Genomic DNA, 14,443 nt, shown 5'->3' on the forward strand with positions numbered 1-14,443 from the left:
AGAAAAGGAAAAACATACCCATTTGAAGGCAGAGTTCTGAAGAATAGCAAGGAGAGATAAGAAAGCCTTCCTCAGTGATCAGTGCAAAGAAATAGAGGAAAACAATAGAATGGGGAAGACTAGAGATCTCTTCAACAAAATTAGAGATACCAAGGGAACGTTTCATGCAAAGATGGGCTCAATAAAGGACAGAAATGGTATGGACCTAACAGAAACAGAAGATATTAAGAAGAGGTAGCAAGAATACACAGAAGAACTATACAAAAAAGATCTTCATAACCCAGATGACCACTATCACTCACCTAGAGCGAGACATCCTGGAATGTGAAGTCACGAGGGCCTTAGAAAGAATCACTCCAAACAAAACTAGTAGAGGTGGTGGAATTCCAGTTGAGCTATTCAAATCCTAAAAGATGATGCTATGAAAGTGCTGCACTCAGTATGCCAGTAAATTTGGAAAACACAGCAGTGGCCACAGAACTGGAAAAGTTCAGTTTTCATTCCAGTCACAAAGAAAGGCAGTGAAAATAGTGCTCAGACTACCGCACAATTGCACTCATCCCACACGCTAGTAAAGTAATGCTCAAAATTCTCCAAGACAGGCTTCAACAGTACATGAACCGTGAACTTCCAGATGTTCAAGCTGGCAGAGGAGCCAGAGATCAAATTGCCAACATCTGTTGGATCATCGAAAAAGCAAGAGAGTTCCAGAAAAATATCTACTTCTCTTTATTAGCTATGCAATGGCCTTTGACTGTGTGGATCACAAGAAACTGTGGGAAATTCTGAAAGAGATGAGAATACCAGACTACCTAACCTGCTTCTTGAAAAACCTGTATGCAGGTCAGGAAGCAACAGTTAGAACTGGACATGGAACAACAGACTGGTTCCAAATAGGAAAAGGAGTACATCAAGGCTGTATATTGTCACCCTGCTTATTTAACTTATATGCAGAGTACATCATGAGAAACGCTGGGCTGGATTAAGCACAGGCTGGAATCAAGATTGCTGGGTGAAATATCAATAACCTCAGATACACAGATGACACCACCCTTATAGCAGAAAGCTAAGAAGAACTAGAGCCTCTTAATGAATGAGGAGAGTGAAGAAAGTTGTCTTAAAGCGCAACATTCAGAAAACTAAGATCATGGCATCTGGTCCCATCACTTCATGGCAAATAAATGGGGAAACAATGGAAACAGTGACAGACTTTATTTTGGGGGGGCTCCAAAATCACTGCAGATGGTGACTGCAGCCATGAAATTAAAAGACACTTGCTCCTTGGATGAAAAGTTATGACAAACCTAGACAGTGTATTAAAAATTGGATACATTACTTTACCAACAAAGGTCTGTCTAGTCAAAGCTATGGTTTTTCCATTATGGATGTGAGAGTTGGACTATAAAGAAAGCTGAGTGCAGAAGAATTGATGCTTTTGAACTGTCATGCTGGAGAAGACTCTTGAGAGTCCCTTGGACTGAAAGGAGATCCAACCAGTCTGTCCTAAAGGAAATCAGTCCTATATATTCATTGGAAGGACTGATGTTGAAGCTGAAACTCCAATACTTCAGCCTCCTGATCGGAAGAAGTGACTCATTGGAAAAGACCCTGATGCTGGGAAAGTTTGAAGGCAGGAGGAGAAGGGGACAACAGAGGATGAGATGGTTGGATGGCATCACTGACTCAACAGACATGAGTTTGAGTAAACTCCGGGAGTTGGTGATGGACAGGGAGGCCTGACCTGCTACAGTCCATGGGGTCCCAAATTGTTGGACACGACCGAGTGACTGAACTGAATTGAACTGATTCCTTTTAGTATTTCTGTTAAGACATGGCTGATAGTATAAAAACAAAATCTCTTGGGTTGATTTGTTTGTTTGTTTTAATCTGGGAATAGTTTGTTTCATCTTTATATTTGAATGATAGTTTTTGTAGGTATAAAATTCATGATTGTGAATTCTTGCTTTCAGAACTTTGAAAATATAATTCCACTACTTGTGTGGTCTAATCCTCATATTCCCCCAGCCCTAAGCATCAACTTATCTAATTCCTGTCTCTATTATAATTGAGGCTTTTTGTGACTTGCTTCTTTCATTTAGCTCTGATCTCCAAACTAATCTTCTAAATATATATCTTTATTATTCTAATTGAGTTAATGTTCTCAAAAAATTAATTTTCATTATATAAACTTCTTTATTTCTGTTGACAACTTACTGTGTGAGTATTAAAAATAAAAATGGTTATGAATACAATCCATCTCACAGCTAACATATTTTCTAAATATTTCTAGATGCATCTTTTGAGGACTTTTCATCTTACATGACTGAACGTCCAAAAGTACTTCATGGGGCATCTAAGACTGGGCCAGGTGTTTATAAAGCCATCAAGTTTCCTTCACTGAATAAAGAATATTCAGGTAATTCATAATATTTTTATTGTACAATGTGATGTTTTTAATGAATAAAGGTTTGATTATATGGAAATTACCAGATTGTACTAGCCTTAGTCATATAACCAGTTTAACAAAAATAAGTGAAAATAAATGCTAAAGTAAGGTCGTCTGACATATATGCATTCTTAGCGGGTAAGTGGTGTCTCTGGCATGGCTCCCTTGCCCACCACTACTAAATTGGAACTCCATTATTTTTTTCAACAGTCCCCTCTTGCTCACTATTATAGATCCTGCAGATGACTGAGATAGATGCATCTCATGACCCTCTTCCTTATGTTTAAACATTCCTCTTTTTATCAGTCCCAAGCAGGGTCAGCGGCTTCCCTGGTGGCTCAGATGGTAGAGCATCTGCCTGCAATGTGGGAGACTCGGCTTTGATCCCTGGGTCTCAGGAAAGATCCCCTGGAGAAGGAAATGGCACCCCACTCCAGTACCTCTTGCCTGGAAAATCCCATGGACGGAGAAGCCTGGTAGGCTACAGTCCATGCGGTCACCAAGAGTCAGACATGACTGAGCAACTTCACTTTGTTTCACTAAGCAGGGGAAATAGAAGGAGTCAAAGTGAGGGTAAGTGTGAAGGACAATAAATAATATGTTCATTTTTCTTCCTCCATTACCATCTTCCAACTGTCTAATCCATTCATGTCTAAGATCTAATTTACAGACCCTATTTCTTATCCATTACTTCAGTGGTATTTATAATCATTTAAGATATATATTGTAGAAACTAAGCACATTAATGCAATTTTTTTTCTACTAACTTTGAGAGTAGCATCTAAATGTCCCACATTCTGCTTTTTATTTTTCTCCAAGTGACCATTTTGAAACTATTTTCATTATTACATAGTTTTGTTTTTAAACAGTGCTCAAAATATGTATCTTTGAAATAGTGTTTTTTAAGTATCTCTCCTTCCATTGTGGGCTTCCTCATAGCTCAGTTGGTAAAGAATCTGCCTGCAATGCAGGAGACCCTGGCTTGAATCCTGGGTTAGGAAATCCCCTGGAGAAGGGATAGGCTAGCCATTCTAGTATTCTTGGGCTTCCCTTGTGGTTCAGCTGGTAAAGAATCTGCCTCCAATGCAGGAAACCTGGGTTTGTTCCCTGGGTTGGGAAGATCCCCTGGAGAAGGGAAAGTACTCACTCCAGTATTCTGGTCTGGAGAAGTCCATGGACTGTACACTTCATGGGGTCACAAAGAGTTGGACGCTACTGGGCAACTTTCGCTTTAACTTTCCTTCTGTTCTAGCACTAGATTTTTCACTGTAGGAATACAAACGTCTTTTTTAGAAAATGAAGATATGCTGTTTCATAGAGAAAAACTTTACTTGAGAATTTATTTATTTAATTGCTTAAATTTTTTTACTGACCTACTATTAAAAAAAACTTCTTTAACATTTTTACAGTTTTTTATTATTTTTTTCTTGATTCACACTCTTACTGTTTATGTTTGTTGTTATTGTTGTTATTCAGTCGCTAAGTCATGTCTGACACTGCAACCCCGTGGATTGCAGCACACTAGGCTTCCCTGTCCTTTACTATCTCCCAGAGTTTGCTCAAATTCATATCATTAAGTTGGTGATGCTATCTAACTATCTCATCCTCTGCTGCCCTCTTCTTTTGCCTTCAATCTTTCCCAGCATCAGGATCTTTGCCAATGAGTCAACTCATCACATCAGGTAGCCAAAGTATTGGAGCTTCACCATCAGTCCTTCCAAGAATATTCAGGGTTTATTTCCTTTAGGATTGACTGGTTTGATCTCCTTGCAGTCCAAGGAACTCTCAAGAGTCTTCTCCAATACCACAGTTCAAAAGCATCATTTCTTTGGCACTCAACCTTCTTTATGGTCCAACTCTCACATACATACATGACTACTAGAAAAACCATAGCTTTAACTTTATGGACCTTTGTCAACAAAGTCATATCTCTCTGCTTTTTAATATGCTGTCTAGATTTGTCATAGCTTTCCTTCCAAGGAACAAGCATGTTTTAATTTCGTGGCTGCAGTCACTGTCTGCAGTGATTTTGGAGCCCAAGAAAATAAAATTTGTCACTGCTTCCACTTTTTCCCCTTGAAAAAGTGGAAATGATAGGACTGGATGCCATGACCTTAGTCTTTTGAATGTTGTATTTTGAGCCAGTTTTTTTTTTTTTTTTTACTCTCCTCTTTCACCTTCATCAAGAAACTATTTAGTTCCTCTTCACTTTTAGCCATTGAAGTGATTATCATATGCATATCTGAGGTTGTTGATATTTCTACTGAGGTTGTGGATATTTCTACTGGCAGTCTCGATTCTAGCTTATGAGTCATCTATCCCAGCATTTCACATGATGTACTCTGCATATAAGTTAAATAAGCAGAGTGACAATATACAGCCTTGACATTACTCCTTTCCCAATTTGGAACCAACTCATTGTTCCATGTAAGGTTCTAACTGTTGCTTCTTTACCCACATATAGGTTTCTCAGGAGACAGGTAAGGTGGTCTGGTATTCCCATCTCTTTAAGAATTTTCCACAGTTTGTTGCAATCCACACAGTCAAGGTCTTTGGCACAGTCAAGGAAGCAGAAGTGGATGTTTTTCTATAATTCCTTTGCTTTCTCTATGATCCAATGAATGTTGTCAATTTGATCTCTGATTCCTCTGCCTCTTCTAAACCTGGCTTGTACATCTGGAAGTTCCCAGTTCACATACTGCTGAAGCCTAGCTTGAAGGATTTTGAATGTAACCTTACTAGCATGCAAAATGAGCACAATTGTTTATGCTTGCATGCTAAGTTGCTTCAGTTGTGCCTGACTCTATGCGACCCTATGGAATGTAGCCCACCAGCCTCATCTGTCCTCGGGATTCTCCAGGCAAGAATGCTGGAGTGGGTTGCCGTGCCCTTCTTCAAGAGATCTTTCTGACCCAGGGGTTGAACTTTCATCTCTTAGTGTCTCCTGCATTAGGAGGTGGTCAAATACCCACCAAGGAAAAATTAGGCAATATTTGTGTTAGTAAAGCTGCTTTATCTAAAATATTGAAAAAAATATACAGAAGCTGTACTTTAGAAGTAAATTAGTAAGATTTATTTTAATTTTTTCAAAGTTTAAATGAGGTTATTTCTAGGTTATAACACCATCCTCATTTTTTTAGGGCATCAAAAAAAATCAGCCTTACAAAAAAAGAAAATTGAACATGAAGAGACTCTGCCCACTGTGGTTGCTACAACTAGAAAGCCTATCTATAAAGGTAAACGTAATGGTGTGTTACTTAAGTAGGCCTCTGTTAAATGGGGACTTTGGTTGTTTTCAAACACTGTTTATAACAGTTTTGCAACAAACATCATTGGACATAATAGATATTTCATAACCCTGTCTTGCCTCCATCAGCTGAGAGTTAAATCTTTCACCTAAAAGGAATTGTCACTATTTCTTTCCTGATGCTGATTTATTTTGGTTCCTTTCTTTTGCAGCTCAGACATTGACTTCTTATTTAAAACTGACTGATTTTTTGAAGAACCATAGGCATATTAAGTATATACATTTTATGTATTCCAAAAAACAATATTCTAGTGAATTTAAACTTTTTGATTCCTGTATAAACGCTTCTCAGTGTGGTCCCTGGACTAGCAACCTGGGCATTAACTAGGAACTTATTTAGAAATGCAAATCCTTGGACCTCACTCTAGACCTACTGAAATAAAAGCTGTGAGGTTCAAGTCCCTTAATTTGTTTAACAAGTTCTCTGGGTGTTCTGATGCAGGGTAAAATTGGAGAACCATTTCTATAGAAACATAGGTAGATTTATGTACTCCTTTTCCATTTCCATTGTTAATTTCACATACAGTATTCTATTTTTAATGATGTCACATATAAATAAAAATTATATCAAATACAATGAAATTAAATAGAACTATTTTTTTAATCACACAACAATTTTCCTTTAAAGTGCCATATACTACTGCCTGAAAATCTCCACCCCACCCATACTTTTGAAAATAAATTAACTCTGGGCAAAATAAATAACATGAGCAAACTCATGGAGACAGCAATGAAATTGCAGGAGTGGAAGCCTTATGAAAATAACATTGCCTTGAGTGAATGGTGTTTATTGAACAATACTGAGAAAGACCCTGAATTAACAGGGTAGGCCCAGATCATGGAGGACCTTGATCGGCAGCAGGTGAGTTTTAGTGAATTTTCTTTTTTCTAATTTTGGAAAAGTTACAGTTATCCTTTACATATCAAATGATGAAAACATTCCCCTAATTTGAAATAGTCATGTTTGAACACTGCACAACAAACTTCAAAAAAGAGGAAGTAAAAGTAAATGCCTTGTGCCTCAGCTTGTAAAGAATCCACCTGCAATGCAGGAGACCAGGGTTTGATTCCTGGATTGGGAAGATCCCCTAGAGAGGGGAAAGGCTACCCACTCCAGTGTCCTGGCCTGGAGAATTCCATGGACTGTATAGTCCATGGGGTCACAAAGAGTCAGACATGACTGAGCAACTTTGACTTTCATGGTAATAGCCTAATTGATATGTGTTGTAGTATATTCTGTGGAGTTTGTAATGGCACAAAATACAAGTGATAGAATTTTAAAAACGTGCTTCTTGCCAACAAAAGTTAATAACATTGTTAATAGCAATCTTACCATAATTGTAATATTATACATATTACATATAATATTACAAGTAATAATCAATGTTATTAGCAACTCAAATAATAATTAAGATAGTATGTTTAACCACTTTTTTACTGTACCCTGGAAAGCATAAATATTATTGGATGAAGTAGCCTTAAATCCAATCTGGATTATTACTGACATAGGTATTTAAACTTCTATATAATTCTTTTGTACCTTAAATGTTACTGTATTTCTCCAGCAAGAATTTGAACAATGAGTAGTATTGACTTAAGTATTTTGGAGTTCTGTTTTGTATCAGTATTTAATAAGGAAAATTGGATTTCTACAAAAACAATATAAAGTAGAATAAAATTAATGAAATAGTGGCTATCTTCTATAACTCCTCACTATAAAGATATTATTTATATTTTATACTGTAGTAGAAAATGTACAACTTATATGGCAAGAAGAAATCATGAACTGAGCATAGAATGTCAATCAAGAGAAGATAAATGGAGTAATTCTTCACTAATTACTGATTATTCTCTGAAACTGAGAAAGATCCAAGAGGTAACATAGAAATTATGTGTATTAATAACTTTTGTGAAGGTTTTGGAGAGAATACATGCAGAAATGAATAGGAGAATTGTTGCAAGCTGCCAAAAATTGGGGTGTGAGCAATGCAAAATTATTTTTCCAACATAAGTTCAGGATAGCATCCTGCCCCATGAGTGGTGATTGCTGGCCCCAGTCTAGCCTCTCAGTTTGCTTCTGTTGACTATCCAGATAACAGTGAATATAATTTATTCATTAATTATGTGATCATTTGATTAGATGATCTGATATATGTGCTAAATCAGTGCTTTTCAAGCTTGTCTACAAAATAGGATTCACCTAAGGTGCTTTTAAAAGCTACTAATTCTCTGCCTCAGGCACAGACTAATTAAACCAGATTCTTCATAGGTGATTATACTGTGTAGCCAGAGCTGAGAACTGTGATGCTTATTATTTGATGATAAAAGGGAAATCAAAGAATACCTCAGTCCATACACGAATGGTTGTAGCTGTTTTGTTTTTAATCTGGATCTTGTAGCTACGGCAAAGGGGTGCCCAATGAATAGATTCAGTCTGTATCAGATCCATGTAAATTTTCCTTCTCCCAAACCTTGTTGTTCATGGCCATTGTTCATGGTGATTATGACTTGACCTCCACAGCACTCCCCAACAGAATTTCCTGTGATAATGAAAGTGTTCTGTGTCTGTGCTCTCCAGTATGTGAGCTATGAGCCATATGCAGCTGTTGAGCTCTTGAACTGTGGTTAGTATATCTGAGAATCTAGACTTTTAATTTTATTTACTTTTAATTAGTTTAAATCTAAATAGCCATATGTGGTTTGTGGCTTCTATATTGGACAGCTCAACTCACGAATGATCCAACAACCAATCAGGACTTGGAAAGGCAGTGAGCTCTCCACAAGGTGACATATAAGAAATCTTTTTGCTGATTAATGACAGGTACAACTAAACATATCTCCTGGGAGAAGTAGGAGCAGGAATAGTATTTCAGCAGAGCTGTTGGATAAGATGTGATGCTTCTTAGAATGGCAGGATGACCCTTAACATTGGGCAGCAATGTCAGTTTCAACTACAGACTCTGATTAGCTCAAATTAGGCCAGGATTAGTGAGCAAAAGCAAAGGATCTACAGCTGTTGGAAGGCTTTGGTTGCCTTCAAAATTAAGGCAAGTCTCATCCCTTCTTAGCTGAGAAGGCAATGGCAACCCACTCCAGTACTCTTGCCTGGAAAATCCCATGGATGGAGGAGCCTGGTAGGCTGCAGTCCATGGCATTGCTAAGAGTCGGACATGACTGAGCGACTTCACTTTCACTTTTCACTTTCATGCATTGGAGAAGGAAATGGCAACCCACTCCAGTGTTCTTGCCTGGAGAATCCCAGGGATGGGGGAGCCTGGTGGGCTGCCGTCCATGGGGTCGCGCAGAGTCGGACACGACTGAAGTGACTTAGCAGCAGCAGCAGCAGCATCCCTTCTTAGAGTCAGATAACGAGTAGTCAGGGTGCCCTTATGAGAATGAATATCTAGCAACCTCCAGAAATCCAATAATTCCTTTGATTTTTATTGTGATTCACTCAAAACTTAAAAACTTACTAGAGATTATATTAATGCTGTAAGTAAGCTGAAAGAGACTCAAGAGACTATTTCTCTGGTCTTTTGAATACATTTTTTGCTATGGTCAGTCTAAGAATGATGCTTCTAAAGACAGATCTGGACTGCCTAAACCAAAGGTTGATGTGAGGCCTGTTTTCCTATGTATATTAGAATATCAACTTTGTACACATGCTCTGCCCATAAGGTAGTAGAAGAGTAATTTTTTGTTCATAAAAATGCTGTTTAAAAAAACATGCTGTTGAAGCTTATTCAGTTGGTAAGAGTATCTCCAGCATTTCATTTTCTGTTTGTCACAATCTCTAAGTCAAATTGTTAATGTCCTAAACATTTAGTTCCAAAATGTATCATAGAGCTAGCTGGTCCAGGAGATTAGAGATCAACAAGAGCACATAGTAATCTAAATGTAACCACTTGATAACTTAGTATTTAATGAAAGGCAAAAATCTTTATTTTTCTTTTCAAGAAGAACATGAGATTACTTTACTTTTGGGGGGCATGGTTTGAGGAATATATTTCCCCCTCTGTATATTGGTGGCTAACTTTTTGCACAGGGCAATGATTTCAGGTACAGAAAGAGTATATTCACTTGAAGGTTCCTAGACACTAGTTGATTACACAATTAGATTCCCAAGGCAAGGAAATCATGTGATTTTGTTTTCTGATTTAGAAAACAGTTCTCAATATATTTTGTTCTTCTGTAGGTCAATGAACACCACAGTGGCAAATAAAATAGACTTTTAAAATAGGGTATGGGCATTCAATTCAATCGGTTCATTCACTCAGTTGTATCTGACTCTTTGCGACCCCATGGACTGCAACATGCCAGGCCTCTCTGTCCATCACCAACTCCCGGAGTTTACTCAAACTCATGTCTGTTGAGTCAGTGATGCCATCCAACCATCTCATCCTCTGTCATCCCCTTCTCCTCCCTCCTTCAATCTTTCCCAGCATCAGGGTCTTTCCCAATGAATCAACTCTTTGCATCTGGTGGCCAAAGTATTGGAGTTTCAGCTTCAACATCAGTCTTTCCAATGAATATTCAGGACTGATTTCCTTTAGGATGGACTGGTTGGATCTCCTTTCAGTCCAAGGGACTCTCAAGAGTCTTCTCCAACACCACAGCTCAAAAGCATCAATTCTTCAGTGCTCAGCTTTCTTTATAGTCCCACACTCACATCCATACATGATCACTGGAAAAACCATAGACTTGACTAGACAGACCTTTGTTGCAAAAGTGATGTCTCTGATTTTTAATATGCTGTCTAGGTTGGTCATAACTTTCCTTCCAAGGAGTAAGCATCTTTTAATTTCATGGCTGCAGTCACCATCTGCAGTGATTTTGGAGGGGGAAAATAAAAAGTCAGCCACTCTTTCCCCATCTATTGCCCATGAAGTTATGGGACCAGATGCCATGATCTTAGTTTTCTGAATGTTGAGTTTTAAGACAACTTTTTCACTCTCCTCTTTCACTTTCATCAAGAGACTCTTTAGTTCTTCTTCACTTTCTGCCATAAGGGTGGTGTCATCTGCCTGTCTGAGGTTATTTGTATTTCTCCCAGCAATCTTGATTCCAGCCTATGCTTCATCCAGCCCAGCATTTCTCATGATGTACTCTGCATATAAGTTAAATAAGCAGGGTGACAATATACAGCCTTGATGTACTTCTTTTCCTATTGGAACCAGTCTGTTGTTCCATGTCCAATTCTAACTGTTGCTTCTTGACCTCCATACAGATTTCTCAGGAGGCAGGTCAGGTGGTCTGGTATTCCCATCTCCTTCAGAATTTTCCACAGTTTATTGTGATCCACACAGTCAAAGGCTTTGGCATAGTCAATAAAGCAGAAATAGATGTTTTTCTGGAACTCTCTTGCTTTTATGATGATCCAACAGATGTTGGCAATTTGATCTTCTAACAACACAAGAAAAGGCTCCACACATGGACATCACCAGATGGTCAATACCAAAATCAGATTGATTATATTCTTTGCAGCGAAAGATGGAGAAGCTCTATACAGTCAGCAAAAACAAGACCGGGAGCTGACTGTGACTCAGATCATGAACCCCTTATTGCCAAAGTCAGACTTAAATTAAAGAAAGTAGGGAAAACCACTAGATCATTCAGGTATGACCTAAATCAAATCCCTTACGATTATACAGTGGGAGTGACAAATAGATTCAAGGGATTAGATCTGATCGACAGAGTGCCTGAAGAACTATGCACGGAGGTTTGTGACATTGTACAGGAGGCAGGGATCAAGACTGTCCCCAATAAAAAGAAAGGCAAATGGTTGTCTGAGGAGGTCTTATAAACAGCTATGAAAAGGATAGAAGCAAAAGGCAAAGGAGAAAAGAAAAGATATACCCATTTGAATGCAGAGTTCCAAAGAATAGCAAGGAGAGGTAAGAAAGCCTTCCTCAGTGATCAGTGCAAAGAAATAGAGGAAAACAATAGAATGGGAAAGACTAGAGATCTCTTTAACAAAATTAGAGATACCAAGGGAACGTTTCATGCAAAGATGGGCAAAATAAAGGACAGAAATGGTATGGACCTAACAGAAGCAGAAGATATTAAGAAGAGGTAGCAAGAATACACAGAAGAACTATACAAAAAAGATCTTCACAACCCAGATAACCACGATGGTATGATCACTCACCTAGAGCCAGACATCCTGGAATATGAAGTCAAGAGGGCCTTAGGAAGCATCACTATGAACAAATCTAGTGGAGGTGATGGAATTCCAGTAGAGCTATTTCAAATCCTAAAAGGTGATGCTGTGAAAGTGCTGCACTCAGTATGCCAGTAAATTTGGAAAACTCAGCAGTGGCCACAGGACTGGAAAGGTCATTTTCATTCCAGTCCCAAAGAAAGGCAATGCCAAAGAATGCTCAAACTACCTCACAATTGCACTCATCTCACACGCTAGTAAAGTAATGCTCAAAATTCTCCAAGACAGGCTTCAACAGTACATGAACTGTGAACTTCCAGATGTATCAAGCTGGATTTAGAAAAGGCAGAGGAACCAGAGATCAAACTCCCAACATCTGAAGGATCATTGAAAAAGAAAAAGGAAGAGGGTGTGGTGGTAACTGTAATTTATAGGATTTGTATTTTCAACAAAAATGGCTGAATCACTGGGCCAGTGAATAAGGGTATTGATAGCTTCTTGAGTGAAATCCTGGTGCATGCAACTGCCCAACACTTTGAAGTCTATCATTGCTTAACTGAATGGCAGAAACCCACAACCAAGAGTTTCACTGAGAAATAGACTGCTCTCTCTGAACCCGCAGACTGGGAAGAGAAAAAGCATTGTGACTGTTCTCTCTCCCATATCTTTCCTACCCTCCTATCACTTTCCTGACAGCCAGTCAGGTGACTGAGTAGCAGATGGAAAGCTACGGGCTATGTGCCCGCAGTCAACATGTTCAGTTCTGCAAAGCACAAGCATAATTCATATCTTAGGAGGACAAAATTCCAAGACCTTTCAGTTTGGGCATGGGTCAGAGTGGTAGAACTATGTATGAATGACTCTTGTGTTCATATGGTCTCATAGGTTAAGTCTATCAGTTCAGAGCATGTATTCATCAAGGATCAAGGACAGAAGCTCATTTAAATTGTTCAAGATCGTAGAGCACATTAGAAGCAAAGAGAGGGGAACCCATAAAACTGTACTGTATATAAAGTCCATGATTTTAATCTCTAGTATATATCCCATTTAGGAGAACGAAATGGCAATGCACTCCAGTATACTTGCCTGGAAAATTCCATGGACAGAGTAGCCTGGTGGGCTACGATCCACAGGCCCACAGAGAGTCAGACACAAATGAGTGACTGAGCACATATATCCCATTACAAGGTCGTAGTCCATAATACCCAGCTTTACAATGTTGTTTAAAAGAATTATTCTGACATTTATTTAAAATGGTAATGAAAACTATTTGAAACTATTGTGATAGCGGAGGAAGGCTGAACTCAACTCCAAATATAGCAGAAACAGCTGGGATTTATAGCCAATGAGCAGAGTGAGTGAGTGAGTGAGCAGATGTGACATTACTAAGAGGCAGCATCAAGTGTGGGGGGTTCCTGCTAAACAAGCCTAACAGTCTTCTTGCCGAAGGCAGACCAAGGACAGGGCCAAGCATGAAGCCTAGTTGAAAAGAAGTCTTAGAGGAACCAAACTAAATTTTGCTTAAGAAGGAAGTTTTTGTCAATGTTCAGCTAGAATAAACTTTCTAGCATTGAGACAAAGATAATTGATTTTGAAAACCAAAAGCTCCAGATAATATTTTGAAAAATGCTATGCAATTAGTGTAAAATTTACTCTAGTGATGAGAAATATACAAAACTGAAAGAAATGCTTATGTATATATTAGAGGTTCAATTAAATGAAAAATATAGTAACCTGGTTTATTTTCAGAACTCTTCTTTACCATCTGGAACACATTTGAAACTCTTTAAGATCATAGCCACTGTTGCTGATGTTAAGAAAGGAGCTGTCTGTCGAAATTCTACCTTGCTTCAATTCATTCATGTCCCTGTAATGCCTTCTGGTGTGGTATAAAAGCAATTAAATGAAATCTTTCCTCCGCATGCTTTGATAACGTCTTAATTATTTGTGTCAACTATTTGCAAATCTTTTCTTTATGATACTATGTAGAAAAAAGTCACCTCCATACCTTTGTTACACTTCAAGATAGAGGAAATGAATTTAGAAAAAAATCTTGTAGTTTTTTTATATTAAACTGAAAATTCATTGACGATATCAGGCAAAGTCTTTATATAATATTTATTAAACCTAGTAAGGCTACAAATCATACTGTTAGCTTTTTAACTGAACTAAAAAAGATATTATTTGTAAATTCAAAGAATTCATTCTGTGTAGGAACGTTATTAATATCAAGTTTAATTGGTATTAATTTTTAAAGGAACATTGAAAAGAATAAGAAGAAAAAACCTTGTAAGTATTGATTGAGTTAGTAGTCCAATATCTTTATTGTTGCCATGCTCTCTCTTTTGGCCCTGAGATGGATGAATTTTCAGGACTGTTTATTATCTAATCAAGTGTCTCTTTTTATGTGAAGGTTTCTTTTATTTGTTTTTTGAATATTTTTATCAGCTTCTAATATTTCTAAATATTATTAATAAAATTTTGGTTCCTTATCTTTCAATTTCATTTCAAAACAGAAATGAAATAAAAC

General features: G+C 37.9%; 1 protein-coding gene across 1 annotated transcript in view; it reads left to right on the top strand.

Annotated features, from left to right (window-relative positions):
• The window catches only part of LOC122448351 (coiled-coil domain-containing protein 7-like), a 171,022-nt gene extending 157,217 nt beyond the window's left edge, over window positions 1-13,805 (top strand). Inside the window, exons 25-29 of the mRNA XM_043479596.1 lie at window positions 2,291-2,416; window positions 5,587-5,682; window positions 6,382-6,615; window positions 7,500-7,629; window positions 13,663-13,805. Coding sequence (XP_043335531.1) covers window positions 2,291-2,416; window positions 5,587-5,682; window positions 6,382-6,401 — 242 coding nt within the window. The 3' untranslated portion in view covers window positions 6,402-6,615; window positions 7,500-7,629; window positions 13,663-13,805. The remainder of the gene's footprint in view (window positions 1-2,290; window positions 2,417-5,586; window positions 5,683-6,381; window positions 6,616-7,499; window positions 7,630-13,662) is intronic.
• Window positions 13,806-14,443: the final 638 nt, after the last annotated feature.

The sequence above is a fragment of the Cervus canadensis genome, chromosome 10 (assembly GCF_019320065.1).
Source record: "Cervus canadensis isolate Bull #8, Minnesota chromosome 10, ASM1932006v1, whole genome shotgun sequence".
Lineage (NCBI taxonomy): Eukaryota > Metazoa > Chordata > Mammalia > Artiodactyla > Cervidae > Cervus > Cervus canadensis.